Below are 17,231 nucleotides of genomic sequence, written 5' to 3'. Positions count from 1 at the left end.
AGCTCCCTCGGCCAGTAAAGTGAGATGAGCGCCACAACCCCAGAGTCGTCCGCGCTGGACTTAACGGTCAGGGGTTCCTTTACCTTTACCTATGCAAAAAATAATTTTTTCCCCTTTAGGAATTCTTGCTGTTATCGATCATGAGAAAACCATCAATGGCCACATCTGTCTGACTGAATTTGATTAAATACAGTAAGGACCTCTTCCAATATCACATCCGTGGAATGCGAGTCTCAAAAAAAGAACAAGGTGCAACAAGAGTCATAGACAGGTTTCATTGTTATTCCAGGAGAAAGGGAGAGCGGCAGGCAGGCGCAGACCACCTCAGACCTGCACCATATTGACCCGCACGGTGTAGGGTTGTTCTACTGTGGGAATGATCATGATGGCTTTTAAATATGTTACTATTGTGTTTTTTAAAAAGTGTAATTTAATGTGTTACTTTTAAGTTCCCCGCCCGGAAGGATTTATATTCTGAAAGATAGAATATAAATAATGACAATTGACCACTCATTAAAATAAATATCCAATGGTGTTGTGATATGGGAAATATATAGCTCAGTGGTACAGGGTGGGTGGATATTGATCTGACTTGTTTTATTCTTGTTTTTATTAAGTATTGTGCCTTTTTATTTTGTATTTTTATGCTGTGAACCGTCCTGAGACCTTTGGATGAAGGGTGGCATACAACATTATTTAACAACAACAACATTCATTTTGCATGAAAAAGGTCTCAGTGTTCATCCCATGGCATCTTTAAGCTGGATGGATAAAGATCTGGAAACTTGTAGAACTGCCACCACTCACATGTCACATATTCTGATCGGTACCCACGACACATTCTCAAAATACCAAACTAAATTCAGAGAAACCTCAAACTGTAATAGCTGTTTATAATTGCGTATTGAAATGTTGTAAAGTGGATGTTCAGGAACTCAGAGATGAATGGAGCAGAGGGTTCCATTCAGCTCAATTAATGGAAAGTCTCCTTTCTAAGGATTTCCTGAGATTTTAAACTGAAATTGATCCAATTAAAAAAATGATGTTATGAATATATCAGATTCCATGGTGTCTCTAGAGGAAGAGATGGGTAAGTTCAGATAGATGTTGGAAGTGTAACACTGAAAGTGCCTCTTCAAGGCATATGATGCAGGCATGTTCTGCGGTTTCTTTTTTATCTTGGAGAAATCATTGATATTTGCAGATGTTCAAACACCCTGAAATCCTGTGGTGTCAGGACTAACAGATCAACAACAAAAGTGGGTTTTCTGCGAGCTGTTATGGTGGCTAAGAGACATATATGGCAAGGTTGGGGGGGTCAAACAGCCACCATGTATCAGCCAGTGGTTTGAAGATCTCACTGCCTTTTTAAAGACTGAATTGCATGGATTACAATTGACAATTATCTTTACATGTCTATTTGGACTCCATATATGTTTAAGGATTGGTTTATGCACTGCTAAGGTTTATACATGTTGGATTATACATGCTGGATTATACATGTACAAATACTGTACAGCAGCAGAAATCTAGAAGAAAAACATCTGTGTAGACACCCAATGATTGCTAAGGGGTCTTTGGGGATTTGTTTGTCTTGGTCAACTCTGTTTTAGCAACAGAACCAGCACAGATACTAAAACTCCTGCTTGTGAATCTGCAGGCAGAAGAGAAGAGGGATTCAAAAGTGAGCCAAACAACTGGCCGAGTCATCTTGAGGCTGCTCAACAGGTGCTCTAATAAACGTCTAATTGTTGACATATTGCAGTTAAGGCCTTGCATTTATTTCTTATTGTTAGTTGTGAAAAACCTATTTTCCTCCTGGCCGCCTCCAGCCGGGTCTGAAATGTTAAATGAAAGGTTTAGGAGGTTTTATAAGACATCACCTGGCCCACCAAAACAAATATTCCGGGGGCCATAACATTTTGAATGGTTCACTTGGACTGTGCCATAGCCAGCCTGCTGGTAAGTGGCCTTTGTAAACTCCATGCTGGGTACACTCAAAAAGCTTTAACATGGAAAGGGAAGGCAGATGAAAACTGGAGGGTGAGATGGGTAATATCAAGAGAGGATGCTTGTGTCAGGAAGCAACGGGGGGGGGGGGTCTGTATGGTTGTTCAAAAACCACATGGAAAATTCTTTTTTACCTCCTTGCCCTCCCTCTCTTCATAAATTACTTTTAAAAAATCTCTAAGCAATGCACGTAAAACTATATTGAATAATTATCACACACACAGAGAGTTTTATTGAACTTAGCTGGCATCAAGTTGGCACTCAGCCCTCCATATTCAGCTGAGAATTTTTGTCTCTGTGCATTGTGGACGAACATGCATCAAGGTGACCCAAAGCCTCTTTATGATAGACCCTTGAGGGTTGGATTAAGTCAGCCTGTCGCTGGCCACCACTGGAGAGATGCAAACAACATTCTGCATCGTTGAACTCCTTCTGTGTGGGCAGGAGGAAGGTCTGCTGCTTGCATCCCTGGCAGCAGAAAATCCAAAAATGGGATGTGCTACAAGGGCAGGGAGGCCCAAGCCAGCCAGCAAACCACTAGATCCCTCCACTGTTGCATGGTGACATCAGGTCTGATCTTCCTGTCCTCTACACCTTCCACTACCTCAGCCAGGGGCAACTTGGCTCTAGATGTAGTGGTTGCTCTACTAAGCTGGCTGTTTAGTCTATAGTCCATCTGGGGACTGAGTCTCCTGCCTGGATAATTATATTCTATATTCCATGCTATGTCTGCTTCCCCCTCCTTACTTCAGAGTGTTTCTCACAATATTTACCCCTTCCTATATATTCTCAGCTAGTAGAATATATAACCTGAGATTACAAGTCTCATTGTGAGTGATGACTAAATTGCAAGATGTGATCCAATAGGGGGTTTGATGTCTTAGAACCATCTAACAATTTGACAAAAGCACAGAGAGGAGGCTACTTACAAATAAATGATTTAAAATTAAAAGATCATTAGCGCTTATCTTAGAACGATGAACTCTCAGCACCATTCAACTATTTTGACTCCCCAATCAACAAGAATGCAGAAAGATATGAAACAATATGATTCCCTAATTCTAGGTGTATATCAAAAGAATCCCCATATTTTTATCCTGTAAAAATTATGAAGGTCATTGCTACCAGCTACATCCTTGACTGCCAAGGGATCCCAGAGCAATGAGAGCCAGGAATATATGTTCTGACTACTTCAAATTCCTACTAAAATTTCTTCATTTCTTTCCCAACTATTGTACAATTAATCAACCAGCTTCTTTCCTGCCACAGGGCTTTCCACAATCCTCACTAAGATTGTGGATATGGTATGCATGCATGCTTTCCAGCACTTTTATTCAATCAGTCTAGTAATAGTGGTATCACACTATGAAAAGATTTCAGGAGGATATTACATTTGCAGCTAATTCTGAAACTCATAAACTGCATCTAACTGGATGACGCATATATTGCCTTCTATGTAAATGAAACAAGAATCACAGAGAATTGTAACTACAAAGAAAAGCTCAACAGTAACTTATATTTAGGACAATAGCTCTTGAACCTATTAGCATTTAATTCATATTCAGAATGAATTAAATTTTGAAAAGCATTTTTGGAGGGAGTGAGATGCTATAACACAGCAAGGTTCACTGAGAGTAAATGGAACACTGTACACAGGTATATATATTTATTCCTTCCTATAAAATGCCAAACACTCTTAAGAATATCACTTCACCAGTTTATCCAGGAGTTGAACTGAGAGCAAGAGCAAATGTGGAGCTGAACTGATAGCAGCTCAGATGTGGAGACTGCTTGATCACTGAGTCAATTCTCCTGCCTTGGGTCGATAATGTGTGAAGTTCGTTTGCTACAAATCTTAATCAGCTAAAGCAACTGGCAAATTTACGTGCTGCAGTTGCAATTCTTTCAGCCCAAGGACAACATTTTACTATAGCTGTCCACAAAACCAGGCAGTATTTATAACCGTTATCTGAATCCTTATCTCCGTTAAGGTCAACTGCCTAGCAGAGTAACAGTCTAGAGCAGGTAGCCCCAATAAATATTTACTGGCATCTGCACAGCCAGCACAGGAATAGTGAATACTCCTCTCAGTATACTGACTTTACAAGGCAGCCACATTATTAGTATTCCATGTCTAGAGCTCTTCTGATGATTCTTGCTTCTTGCCATTCCTGAATGCACATCATTTCTTTTTAAAGCTGCATTTATTTATTTTTAAGGCACATTATCACACAATACTAATCCTTCAAGAGCCATCTTGGACCAAGCTATTTTTAGTGAGATGCATGCAGCAAATGCAAACTTTTCAATTCTAATCAGACATGGGGATTGGGTGACGGAATTAAAGGATGTTTCTGCATAGCCTGGATTTTCTCTTGGCTAACCAGCCCCCGCCCCCCGGTTTTGCTTTTCTGGTTAAGAGCAGAGTTCGGCGTAAAATGGCACAGAATAGCATTCTGCTATAATGAGCTATTAATGGAAGTGAGAAAGAGAAAACAAATGTCTAAGAGGAAGGTCTCACCCACCCTATCCCTCCTGCTTACCTGGGCTCTGATCACAGCATCTTTTTTAATCCACTTTATCACTGTTTCATAAACCAGTTCTTCCGTTTTTGTGTTCAGGCTGTCATTGGACATATAGGAAATGAAGTCGTCTTTCGAGATATTAAGAATCTCCTCTTGATTTGCCACCTCCGGAAAAATCTGCAGGGCATAGGCCTTTGCCATATTGTATAGCTCGCTGCACTGCATCGCTTCAGCCATGGCTAATATTCCTAAGCAATTGCTAGCAGTCAACTGTTTTTCTAAAATGAACATATGAAACAGAAAGGGATGGGGAGAATAAGTCAAAAGTCCAGGGCACCTATTTCCTAGTTTTGCAAGCTGTAAACTGCCACCTAAATTTGATAGGTAGGGTAGGAAGTACAAAGCCTTGAGTACAAAGGAGTGAGTTAGACAACCTCTGACCTCTCCAAATATGCGTAACAGGGAAACAGTAACAGCATAAATACAGAAATAAACACAATCCTCTTTAGACACCGAGAGCTCAATACACCTTTCTTTTTCTTTCAGATTTGGTTCCCATAGAAATCAATGGGACAAGTTAGTCACAATTTCAGTGCTACTGAATAAGATATCCAGTGATTAGGGAATGAACTATAAGGAAACTATATAACTGCTTTGGGACTGTAAATGTGTGTAATTGTAGCAGACCCGGGGCTAACAACAATTTCCCCCCAAACCTCTGAGCTTATCAAATTAAACTAATTAATTAAACTGAAGCCAAATTTAGAGCTTCATTTTTTCTCTCCCAGCCATCTAGACATGTGGGTGTGCATGCCTCAATATTCCTTACATAAAACCAAATTTCCATTTGCCAGCAGCATGTGTGTGTAGTGCAGAGGTTCACATCTAAAACCCATATTAATGTGATATAAAATAAAACAGGGTTAACTGTGAGGAAACTGGGTTGCCTGAAATTCAAAAAGCAAAAGAAGGGACAGTGTTTTGAACACGTTTTGTACTTTCTAAATATTAGCAAGGGGAGGTTAAAAGGAGTATTAAACCATCACAAAGGATGTCAAGGCAAAGTATAGCCTGACAACCTCTATGAGGCTCAAGCCTATCATTCTAGAGAACTCCGTATCCAAAGACTACAAAAGGAAGCTCAGACACCTCCCCTCACAATATTACAGACTCAGTTGTAATGGGGATGGGGGAGAATCCTTCTGAATCAAGAAAATGGGTGTCTACCCAACACACCTGGGACACAAACTGAGGGAGCTCTTATAAAACTGGAACAGTGTGAGAGCTGTTGTGAACTGCTAGTGAGGGAACTCCATTTTTCCTAAGAGGCATATTTCTCCATTTTTAGGTCCCTGAGGCCGTGGGCAATCCATTTCTGACTGGTAACATGGGATCAACATTTCATGGTAGATACTTTCTTTGCGAAAGTCTGACCAGTTTCTTCCAGTCCTTTCTTAGGTGACAGATGCAGCAATCCACATTTCACCAAGACTGCCTGTCTCCTCAAACAGAGTTTGGCCCCTTTTAAAATGGCAACTGTTCATAGAAGGACGTCCAAAGACATCATAGCCAATGTAGGCCCAGTTTGCCACAATGACATAACCTGCATAAAATATTATCCATATGCATAGTTATAAAGAAAATAACCAACAAGGGGCATAGGTTAAGGGTGAGGAAGTGGGGAGTCCGGGATCATCTAAGTCAGTGTTTCTCAACCTTGGGTCCCCAGATATTGTTGGAGTACAACTCCTATCATCCCTGAGCTCTGGCATTGCTAGCTAGGGATGATGGGAGTTGTAGGCCAAAAATATCTGGGGACCCAACGTTGAGAAAGGCTGCTCTAAGTGAACCATCCTGAGACCTGTGGGTATATAGGGTGGTATACAAATTTGATAATAGTAAGTGTACAGTGGTACCTCAGGTTACATACACTTCAGGTTACATACGCTTCAGGTTACAGACTCCACTAACTCAGAAATAGTACCTCGGGTTAAGAACTTTGCTTCAGGATGAGAACAGAAATCGTGCTCCGGTGGCGCGGCAGCAGCGGGAGGCCCCAATAGCTAAAGTGGTGCTTCAGGTTAAGAACAGTTTCAGGTTAAGAACGGACCTCTGGAACGAATTAAGTACTTAACCCGAGGTACCACTGTAGTACTACAATTTCCATCATCCCAAATCACTGGCCATGCTGATTTGGCCTGATAAGATCTGGAGTCGCACTTTAAAAAGACTTGTAGCATTTGTATTGTAACAGAGAACTTGGGTGAATGTTTTGCCAGCCAACACACCATCCTGTTTGAAGTAAAGAGTTGGGGAAAATGTGGTTGGTGACTTGGATGTTCTTACTTGGCCTCCGCTTGCCAGTATTAATAACAGAACATTTGATTAAGATTCAAGGCAGGACACCCCAAAATGAAAAGGAAGATACGTCCGTCACACTAACAATAAATAGCGTGCAGAAATGATTATCCACTTGCTCATAAACAGCTTGTTCTCCGCTCTCACAGCAGCACAATATATTCTGTTTGCAAGGCACTGTTTTATGTTAGAATGCTTAATAGGTCTCCAAGTGAAATTTCAGAAATAATGATAATAAATGTAACTTACTAGTCCTTGGGGTTGCTAAGGTGTTGGGTGGGTTTTTTTTGTAGTATTACGGAAATGAATCTTAAATAAATTAGATTTAATTCTCTTGACCTCTATCTACAATTTAAAGAGCCAGTAGAGTTATAATACTACCAATCTCTTAACAGATTGCATGTAGAGCAGCATAATCTCTTTCCTCCTACTGCTTTTTTCCTCCCTCATTTAACCCCTGGTTAAACTTTACGTAAATGTCAACTGTGGTTAATCAAAAGTAATTAAGGGGAAAAGTTTGGAAACATCATCTTAACTAGGAAGGTAATAAGAAGGGTTCTTGTTAGTGCTAACAGCAGTGCCAATATAACACTTAAAACATGGTAGAAGAAGATAGGAAGAATTTGTGGAGGAAGTAATGATATTAAAATGGTTAAAAGACAATAAGTATTTTATCTCTAGGGGCCCACAGTCAGCAATACAGTGGTACCTCGGTTTTTGAAAGTCTCGGAAGCCAAATGTTTCGGTTTTTGAATGCCGAAAACCCAGAAGTAAATGCTTCCGTTTTCGAACACACATCGGAAGTTGAATGGCTTCCAATATGTGTATGTGTTAATTTTTTTCCAGTTTTCTGCAGACCATCCTTTGTTCCTTGGCTTTTGAACGTTGTGGAAGTCGAACAGTCTTCTGGAATAGATTACATTCGAAAACTGAGGTACCCCTGTACCAACTTCTGAAGTTCCTTGTCCCCCACTGGTCACCATAGTCAAGAATAAAGGTGACATACTTATTGTTTCTTGAAGCTGTCTGCACTAGTTAGTATTATTATTATTTAAGTTATTCAACTTTTTTCTTGCTGCAGGCAACTCAGTGTCTTTACAAAAACAAAACAAAATGAAAGATAAACAAAAACTCATACACTTAATTAAAACCAATGTGAGGAACACTTAAAATGCCCACCCTCCACATTATGTTATTTCTTCCCTCCCCCCCCCGCCACCAAGCCCCTCACTTCAGGGTTTTCACTCAATTTATATTCAAAGTTTTCATGGGAAACTTCATTATCTGGGAAATCATGGTTTTCATTCCCCCCTAAAAATGTGCAAAATGCAAAACAAAAACAAAACACCAAACCAATCAATCTCTAGGCCAATTTGCCTCTATGATATACTAAGAAGAACAAACAAGATTTTCCACAGGTGGCTCTTAGAAGAACTTTAGAAATAGTGGTTTGCTTGTCTTTTTGCATTGTAAGATTCTTGGCTAGCCCAATGCAAAAATGAAAAATGAGGCCAACTGAAAACTCCACTATCTCTGAAGCTTAATCCAGTAAGAGCTATAAATAAAAATAAGCAATTATATTTTATGAATTCTCTAAATGAGAATATAAACCTCTAGTTCCCCATATATAATGAAACTTACAGCTAACTCTCCCAATTGCATAACCATAACACGGTTCACTGAATTCACATATTAAGTATTGGAAAAGGAAAATCTCACATTGATTTAGTGGAAATAAATGTATTTTGTTATAGTAGCTGAATCTTTAGAGATAATGTGCATGGATATGTCTGTGGATCATTATGAAAGCCATAAAATCTATTAATTTAAAACACACTGGAGGGCAGCTATTAAAGGAAATCTGCACCAGCACAGCAAATGCCATCTAATATCCAGTTTTGGAATAGATGCATGCAATTTGGACAAAACAGATGCGAGGGAAGCAGGAAACGCAAGGCCCTCAATCTTCTATGCTCACATCAGAAATTGAACGTTTGGATTATCCTTCAAGGTATAATGTGCCAGCACATGATGCAAGGACAGTTTGAGCATCTCCCACCACAGGAGATATGAGAGGTTCACATTTAATGTTACAGAGCCATATCAGGAAAAGGAAGTTTGGAGCGCCTTGTGATTAGTGATGCCACCAAAGTTCATGATGGCTTGGATCATAACACAAACTTGTCCCACTCATAATGTTTGGCTGTGGTACTAAGGAAAATTGGGGGCCTTGAAACTGGGATGCAGCAAGGAGCCCTGGGGTGTGCAGTTCCCAGGGCACACCCACTTGTAGGTTAACCCAATTCCAGAACTCTAAAGAAATTACATTTCTCAGGACCTTGAAGAGAAGCCTCCAAATAGTCTGCATGGCTGGTACCACTGATGCCAAGTAAGAAGGGGGTAGCAGCAACCTGTGGGGAAAGTTATGTCTGTGTGCTTATGATGTAGTTGAGAGAGGCCTTTAGACCTCATTTTGTTTCAAATGATGTCATCTGCAGCGTGAGTGAGCCCACATTTCAGAACTAGTACCAAGTCCAATTCTGAATGGGATGCGGGTAGTGCTGTGGTCTAAACCACAGAGCCTAGTGCTTGCCGATCAGAAGGTCGGCAGTTCGAATCCCCGCGACGGGGTGAGCTCCCGTTGCTCAGTCCCTGCTCCTGCCAACCTAGCAGTTCGAAAGCAAATAGATAAATGGGTACCACTCTGGCAGGAAGGTAAACAGTGTTTCTGTGCGCTGCTCTGGTTCGCCAGAAGCGGCTTAGTCATGCTGGCCCCATGACCTGGAAGCTATTTGCGGACAAACGGCAGCTCCCTTGGCCAGTAAAGTGAGATGAGCGCCACAACCCCAGAGTCGTCCACGACTGGACTTAACGGTCAGGGGTCCCTTTACCTTTTACCAATTCTGAACTGAGGTGGGGAAGTTCACTCATCCAAACCTGTTATTCCTTGCCCCAGTTCTGCCCTACTGAAGCCATTCCGAAGGACAGTTCTAGCATCTTGGAAGCTGCTCTGGTTTGTGGGGCAACCTACCCTACTGGTTATGGAAACCAACCTTCAGCTAGTTGATCAGCTCTCCTCCCTGCATATATCTCCAGCCTTTAAGGGTACAGCGAGCTAAGTGGGAAGGGTATTTTTTTATGATGGAGATATGAACCTTTCACATCCCAGGGACAAAAGAACAACTCAATAACAACAACAACAACAACAACAACAACTACAAACAATGCACCAAAAAGAACCCTGTGACCTGTATATATTATGTAAAGTAAACATAATTTACTCTTCAATTTCTGGCAATTAAGGGCTAAGGACATATATGCAGGACTCTGAAACCCCATACCTAATCACTGGACATCTTATTCAGGAAGTTATTCTGCATACAGAGATTATATTGGACATTGCCCATAAACTTCCTAGCATTTTAGCAAGGACCAGACGCTTGTATTTTCTTTTATATGTTGAGATTGAGTTGAGTTGAGATTGAGTTGAGTTGAGATTCTTGTGGAGGATGCCCAATAGCACATCCAGTGCTTTTTATGTACTTCTGCAGCCTCAAGGGGTGCACCCAGCCTTGGTAAAAAGTCCACAATTCACTCAAGTCAGCAATACTATTTGCAATGAAGCACACCATGATTGGATGGTAGATGTACTTCAGGTGCCGTGATTTTAACAAGACCACACTGCACCTGAAGTACAGCCACAAACAAATAGTGGTCAGTCCTATTGTAAATGACATTTAACCACAAATTTTATAGAAGAGTTGCACATGGTGGGAAATTCTGAGGTTGGGAATCAAGAGAGAGAGAGAAACAGCATGAATTCTTACCTAGAAATGACACACAGACTTTGCAGAATGTATGAAATTGGAACTTGCTGGCAGCTTCCAGAAGAGTTTTGGCATTGACGGAATCTATTACTAAGGAACCTGTATAAACAAACTCCAGCAGTAATTCCAGGACATCCGCCGTGAGATTTGATAATTCCAACTCCAGCTTCTCACTGCTTCTGCTACTGTCCCGGGGTGACCTAGCAACAGCAGACAATGAAATTCTTACAGGATATTAACATTCCCCCAGTGGTTGCCACTTACTGATGGCTTGAAAATCATACAACAATTCACTGACACAGAGTTTTGTTGTTGTTTAAGAATTGAAAAATACTGTATCTTTAAAAAAAAAATCAATGAACTTAAAAACACTTTATTACTGGATCTGAAAGAGAAGAGTCTTGCACACCAAAAAATACCAACCCAAACATTATTGCTACTCTGCATATTCATGCAAAAAAATAATAATTTGCAAACCAACCAACCAAACAAAAATTAAGAAGAAGATGAGCCAACATTAATGAAAATGTGGAATAGGATTAACTTTCAAAGGGAAGCAATATATTTTCATGTTTACATTCTGTGTCTCTTCATCTTTGGATAATGAAAACAAAGTTCCCCGTTTTCAATAGAAAAGGTCACTTGTTTTTCCCCCCCAAGACTATATCCTTTATACAGAACATGGGACAATACCTTACAGGGTATTTAGGGATACATTTATGGACCTTTTCTATAAACCAAAGTAGGAGAGGAACAGTTGTTATAATGGTTCTGAGTCTGACATTCAAAAAGTTGCGAACTTTTTATTTTATTTCAAACCCTATAAATTTTGTGTGCATATTTGTTTGACTTCAAAAAAATATATTGTTCCCTTTTAGGCACTAAAAGAAAGGAAAAACAAAAAAGGAAGGAAGGAGACCCCTCATGGAATTGCTTTGAAAACTGAATACAAGACAAGATAGACAGACAAAATGGTTAGAGCGAAAGAGGGAAGGGTGTTTTTTTGGAACAACAACAACCAGCTCTGCCACAGGAAGCCAGCAGCCATCCTCTCGAAGTTTCATGACCGTGGCCTACCGGTTTTTCCTGCATAAAGTGCTAAACAATTTGGTGATCAAATATCGCCTGCATTTGAATTGTGCATTAGTGCTTGTGGAACTATCAGACAAAATATATAAATAAAAATAAAATAGATACATGGAGTGGGTGGTGGGTGGGAAGGGTTCAGTTCCTAACCGCTGGCTCAGGGTATAGCTGCAAAACACTAAAGTTGGGTTATACCTGAAAGACAAAACAAAACAAAAATAAAAATGCATTTGGTAACGTCAAGAAAAGGGGAGGAAAGACTGTTAGCGCAGGAAAGCAAATGCCTTTAAAATGGTTAGAGCCGCCAGGACCTTCTTTTGGAAGCGTTACACTGATCTCAGTGGAGGTACAAAATCCAGTTACTCCGCCACTGACACCCATTTCAGAATTCACATCAAAAAACTGTAAGTCTTGTTAAACTTTTCGTAAAAGGGTCACAAAAGACCAGTTAGCTTTTAAGAGAAGCGTGGAATGCAGCAACTTCGCAAGAGGCCTTGTTTTTCAAGGTATGTATCTTGCTAAACAACTTTTACCAGCTTATCTCCAAAGAGTTGGGGCAAGATGAAGAAACATGGATCCTCCATCTTCTTCCTCCCCTTTCCACTTGTTTTTCCTCTACCCAGCTCCGGACTCAAAGCAAAGACACGAAATACCTCAGACATATGGATAGCCCTTTCTAAATGGAAGTTTGGTGGTTCTGTCACAAAGGAGTCTCTGTTAAGTCATGGATCCTGCAGAAACTCACACACAGCTCTAAACGTGTGAATTAACAGTTTAGACCATTTCAACTGCTTGATAAAACTAAGTAAGCACACGGGCCTCTGAAAATTCCCAAAGCTTTGCAAATTTGCTAAATTTAGGGATGGAAAGGTACCTTCATTGGAGGCTGGTGCATTAGCAGAAATGGGCCGTGGCTCCTCAACCCCAGCATGTCTGCTTTCTTGTTTACAAACCAATCAGGGATGGCTCTCCTCGTCACTGGCTTTGGCGCCATTGGTTCCCTGCAAGTCCCAATGTTCACCATCTATCCCTGGTTACCTCTAATGGGGATCGCTATACCTAACGTCCCCTCGCTGTGAACTCTCATTTATTGGGGAGCATACACGCACTGAATGCATACCGATGGTGCAATATTAATTCCAACAATTTGCTTAGTATTTGGTTGTTGGGTTGCAAGTTGACAAATCTGCAGCAGTCCTTCCCCTCATTCAGCAGTGAAAACATGGAAGGGAGAGACTAATCTTTGCGCAACACTCAGGAAGTCTAAAACAGAACAAGGATTTAGGTGAAGGGCGTCTCTACTGATGCTCTAACCACGAGACCATCCTTAATGTTTATGCAAGTTCAGAGTATTAATAAGTGGTTGTCCTTGCTAAGCTTTCTCTGGAGATAACAGAAGCTAACAGCAGCGAGGAAGCCGTTAGCAGCCTTAGCTATGATTAGAATAAAGAAAACACAAATATTAGAGACAACTCCACCCTGGAATAATTCAGTGATAATCTCTTCTCCTTTGTAATACACCAAGCTTTAAACGACTGTTACAATTGATTAAACACCAAAACAAAGCTAAGGTGTTTAATCAATCACAAAAGCCTCTTATGGAGAGCATAATACCCAGCGGAGATTATTGATGTTACACAACCTGCCAGAAATGGAAAAGAAAATTGTATCCTTTTCTTCTTCTGGTGACAGTTTTGATATTGGCAAGATGCTGCAACCGGGATGTTCGTGCAGCATACAGATCATGGTAGGCACTGCTTAAATCCATGATTTGGATTCAAATACTGAGAAAGGGTCTGCCTCAGCTACTGCCAGAGAACAAGTTCAGGTTTCACGATGGTGAACTGACTTGCGCAAATTTTGATTAGATGCCAGATGAGTTACTGGCTGAAATTGTCCTTATGAGATGGGGAAAAGGTAGAGACACATTTCCCCATCTGCATCTATACTGGAATTGTTTTTATCATATTTCAATTGTTTCATTGCTTGTGTGTTTGCTGCCCTAGGCTCCTTTGAGAGGAAGGGCGGGATTGAATGAAATAAATAAAATAAATGAGTGAATTTTCAAAAGGAGCAGAAAAGTTTTGTGTGCAAACAATCAGGACTAGATAAACTCTTAATTTGCAGATTTGTAAACAGAATTAACTAGGGGCTGGTTAACTGTTCTCTCTCAAACAGTTGGGTTTAAATTTGTTAATTTGTGTATAGGGCAGTGTGCTAAGCAGATCTCCCATGAATATATTGGAGGGCATGTTCTTCTCTCAAGTGAGAGAGTGAAACAAAATGGCTTCGTTGTCCTCAGGTAAGCAGCAAATGGAAGCAGGGCTGTAGTGACAGAGAACCAATGAAATGCTGCCAAGCACATGACAAACGGCCCACCCCACCTCCAAAAAGCGCTAAGGGGAATCCACATTTAACAATGACTCTGGATGATAAACAAGTTATTTTTGCTTATCGGATTATCTGTCTAATGGGAAAATCCATATTAAATTGGGGGTGGGGGAGAGAGAGTACAGGCTGGTGCTTTGATGAGGATGCTACAAAAAACTTGCATGCATGAGTAGCACTAAATCTACATTAAATTCCCATATGGACAAGCCTGGAGAGAAAGAGTAATTGCTAAGTCACTGCCCTGGTGCCACTGGAACACAGAGCTCTGCTTGAAATACAGAACTGTAAGAGATTCCTGAACAACATCTCAATAAAACAGCAGTTGGACATTCCTAGGCTGCACAGGAAGTTTCAGCTACTTTCTGTTAATTCTGGCTGCCATAGATGTTTATTTCACTACACAGGAATGGTACCATATGAGTTTTTCAATTGTTGTATTAATTTGGATTCAGAACTCCTTCCCCAGTCACCTTGTCTATCTAGTATGGAACTTGCTATTTGTGGAAACTATTAGTCAACTTCCCCACACTTTTTGTTCTACGAAAAGCAACTCAAAGAAACATACAAATATATTCCGCTAGCTAGCATACTTTTCCCTAACACAAAAAATGTCACTCACTGGTTCTGGGGCGATTTCATCAGCGAGATAGCTAGTACTTTCAATCCATCCCCATCCCCATCCCCATCCTTTCGGACAACACATGTCCACTTAGGCCTCCAAGCAGGAAGATGTGTGTCTCTGGAAGACTCATCCCCTACCTCCCCACCTGCAATGTGGGGCTCTCACTGATTGAGAGGGTTGGTGTCCCTTTAAAAAGCTGTCGCCTGTGCTAGCTGCAGCTTCCTTACAATCAATTATGGGATTTCCCCCATCCTTCCTCCAAGCTGCAGCCTCCTTCCATCACTTCCTCCTTCTCTGATCGGCAGAGGTTATTGGACAACTGAAGTTATCTGGCTGCAGCTGTTGAGAACAATCACATTTTAAGGAGACCCTCCCATTAGAAAATAAGAATTCGGGGGGGGGGGGGGGAGACGCTGGTTTGGCTGCCCCGAGGGTCTATTTAGGGCCCCAAAAATCAGTTATAAAAATTCTTACAAGTGTTGTAAATGTGGCGCTATAATGCTGAAGCAGGAGAAGTGCTGAAAGCCTTTGGTCTCTAAATATAAGTCTGCATTCTCCTGAATCACTAAATGATGCCAGTTATTCCTTCTTAATACTTCATGGAAGACATAATGAATGCCAAGTTTTACTGTAGCAAAACATTGAATAATGTAAGTAGACATAATATACTCAGGAAGAAGAAGAAATGTCAAAAAATGAAATTTGTTTCCATACAATTTTATATGTCTCTGTTAGCTTGCATGTTCCAGAAATCAGCAGATGCATAAATGTGAACAGCTGATCAGTTTTGCTCTTTGCCCTAAAGGTTTAAATAGAATGATGTCATTTATTGGCCTTGTAATCACTGCCCACATTATAAAGGTCAAACTTTTCACAATGCGGCAGGAAATCAATCGTTTCTCCCAACAACCCATGGGAAAAGAAAGTTTTGCTTCTCGAGAATAATGTCTAATAATAAACAATTTTAGTCTTTATCAGCTTGGCAATCTTGGAGAGTGAAAAGCTGGCAAAGCCTGATAGATAAGCTCATTAAAATTAGGAAGTGATTTAGAACAAGACTCAAGATTTATCAGGAGCTAAACAGCAACACAATTTGTTTAGGTTGGTGCTGAGACAAGTTAGGAGGAGAGCTTAATTTTATGTAGGCTGTCAGGGAATTCTTTCAGAATTGGAAAACGTGGAGCCTACAGTGGGTGATGGATACTCTCACGGTTGTACCAGAAAGCAACAGATAAGATATATTACATTATAGCCCTGCTGTAGATCAGTGTTTTAACTATCTGGAGAAAGCTATGTGGGGGCATAATCCAACTAATAATAAATGCATTTGTAACATGACCTGCCCACTTAGGCTGCAATCCTTAACCCCATTTACCTGGGAGTAAGCCCGATTAAATTCAATAAGCCTTATGTCTGAGTTGACATAGTTTAGATTGTTCTATTAGTTAAACTAAAATAATGGAAAAAACTTAGAATAGAAACAAAATATGCAAATAAAACTTCTTGTGCAAAGAAAGGGTCATTTGTTATACCTAATCCATAAGACCGAAGCGGCTACACTTTTCCCATTCTCCTTTTATCAGCTTATTTGAAGATAAAAGAACAAAATGCTTCAAAAGGGGGGGGGGGGAGAGAAGATTTAGATACAGATCTAACAAAGTGTGTTTGCAACCATCTTAAGGTTCTTGCCTTTAATTTATGCCTGCCATTGCTTCTGAGATTTAACACAGGCATATGGTCCCCTTTTGATGATTGATAGTGGTAGAACTGTCTTCTCCATCTTCCCTTAGAAACCACCACAAAGTCAAATTTTGCCTTTCTGTATGTGCTTGTACACAAACACACACACATCAACATATTCCGTCAATGATTCTCCCCCCTTCAAGCAGCAATATAGCTCTAGATAATAAAAGTCTCCCCGACGATCAAGGTGACATTTGGGGAGATAGTTGTATCCATCAGTCTATGGATGGGCCTTCCACTGCTGCCTCTAAAATTCCTGAAGTTTCTTTTGCTATGGCAAAGCTACTTAAAAGGTAAAGGTACCCCTGCCCGTACGGGCCAGTCGTGTCTGACTCTAGGGTTGCGCGCTCATCTTGCTCAAGAGGCCGGGAGCCGGCGCCGTCCGAAGACACTTCCGGGTCACGTGGCCAGCGTGACGAAGCTGCAGCTGGCGACCCAGCACCAGCGTAACACACGGAAACGCCCTTTACCTTCCTGCTATAAAGCGGTACCTATTTATCTACTTGCACTTAAGGGTGCTTTCGAACTGCTAGGTGGGCAGGAGCTGGGACCGAATGACGGGAGCTCACCCCGCCGCGGGGATTCGAACCGCCGACCATGTGATCAGCAAATCCTAGGCACTGAGGTTTTACCCACAGCGCCACCCGCGTCCCTAAAATTCCTGAAGTT

General features: G+C 40.9%; 1 protein-coding gene across 1 annotated transcript in view; it reads right to left on the bottom strand.

The window, feature by feature from the left end:
• The window catches only part of KLHL29 (kelch like family member 29), a 404,977-nt gene that overhangs the window by 61,569 nt on the left and 326,177 nt on the right, over nt 1-17,231 (bottom strand). Inside the window, exons 7-8 of the mRNA XM_080999044.1 lie at nt 10,721-10,920; nt 4,554-4,813 (exon numbers count right to left, since the gene is read on the bottom strand). Of these exons, the coding sequence (XP_080855170.1) occupies nt 4,554-4,813; nt 10,721-10,920 (460 nt within the window). The remainder of the gene's footprint in view (nt 1-4,553; nt 4,814-10,720; nt 10,921-17,231) is intronic.

Source organism: Podarcis pityusensis (genome assembly GCF_964106645.2).
Source record: "Podarcis pityusensis genome assembly, chromosome: 3".
Classification (NCBI taxonomy): Eukaryota; Metazoa; Chordata; class Lepidosauria; order Squamata; family Lacertidae; genus Podarcis; species Podarcis pityusensis.
This window is presented reverse-complemented; position numbering and strand designations above follow the sequence as displayed.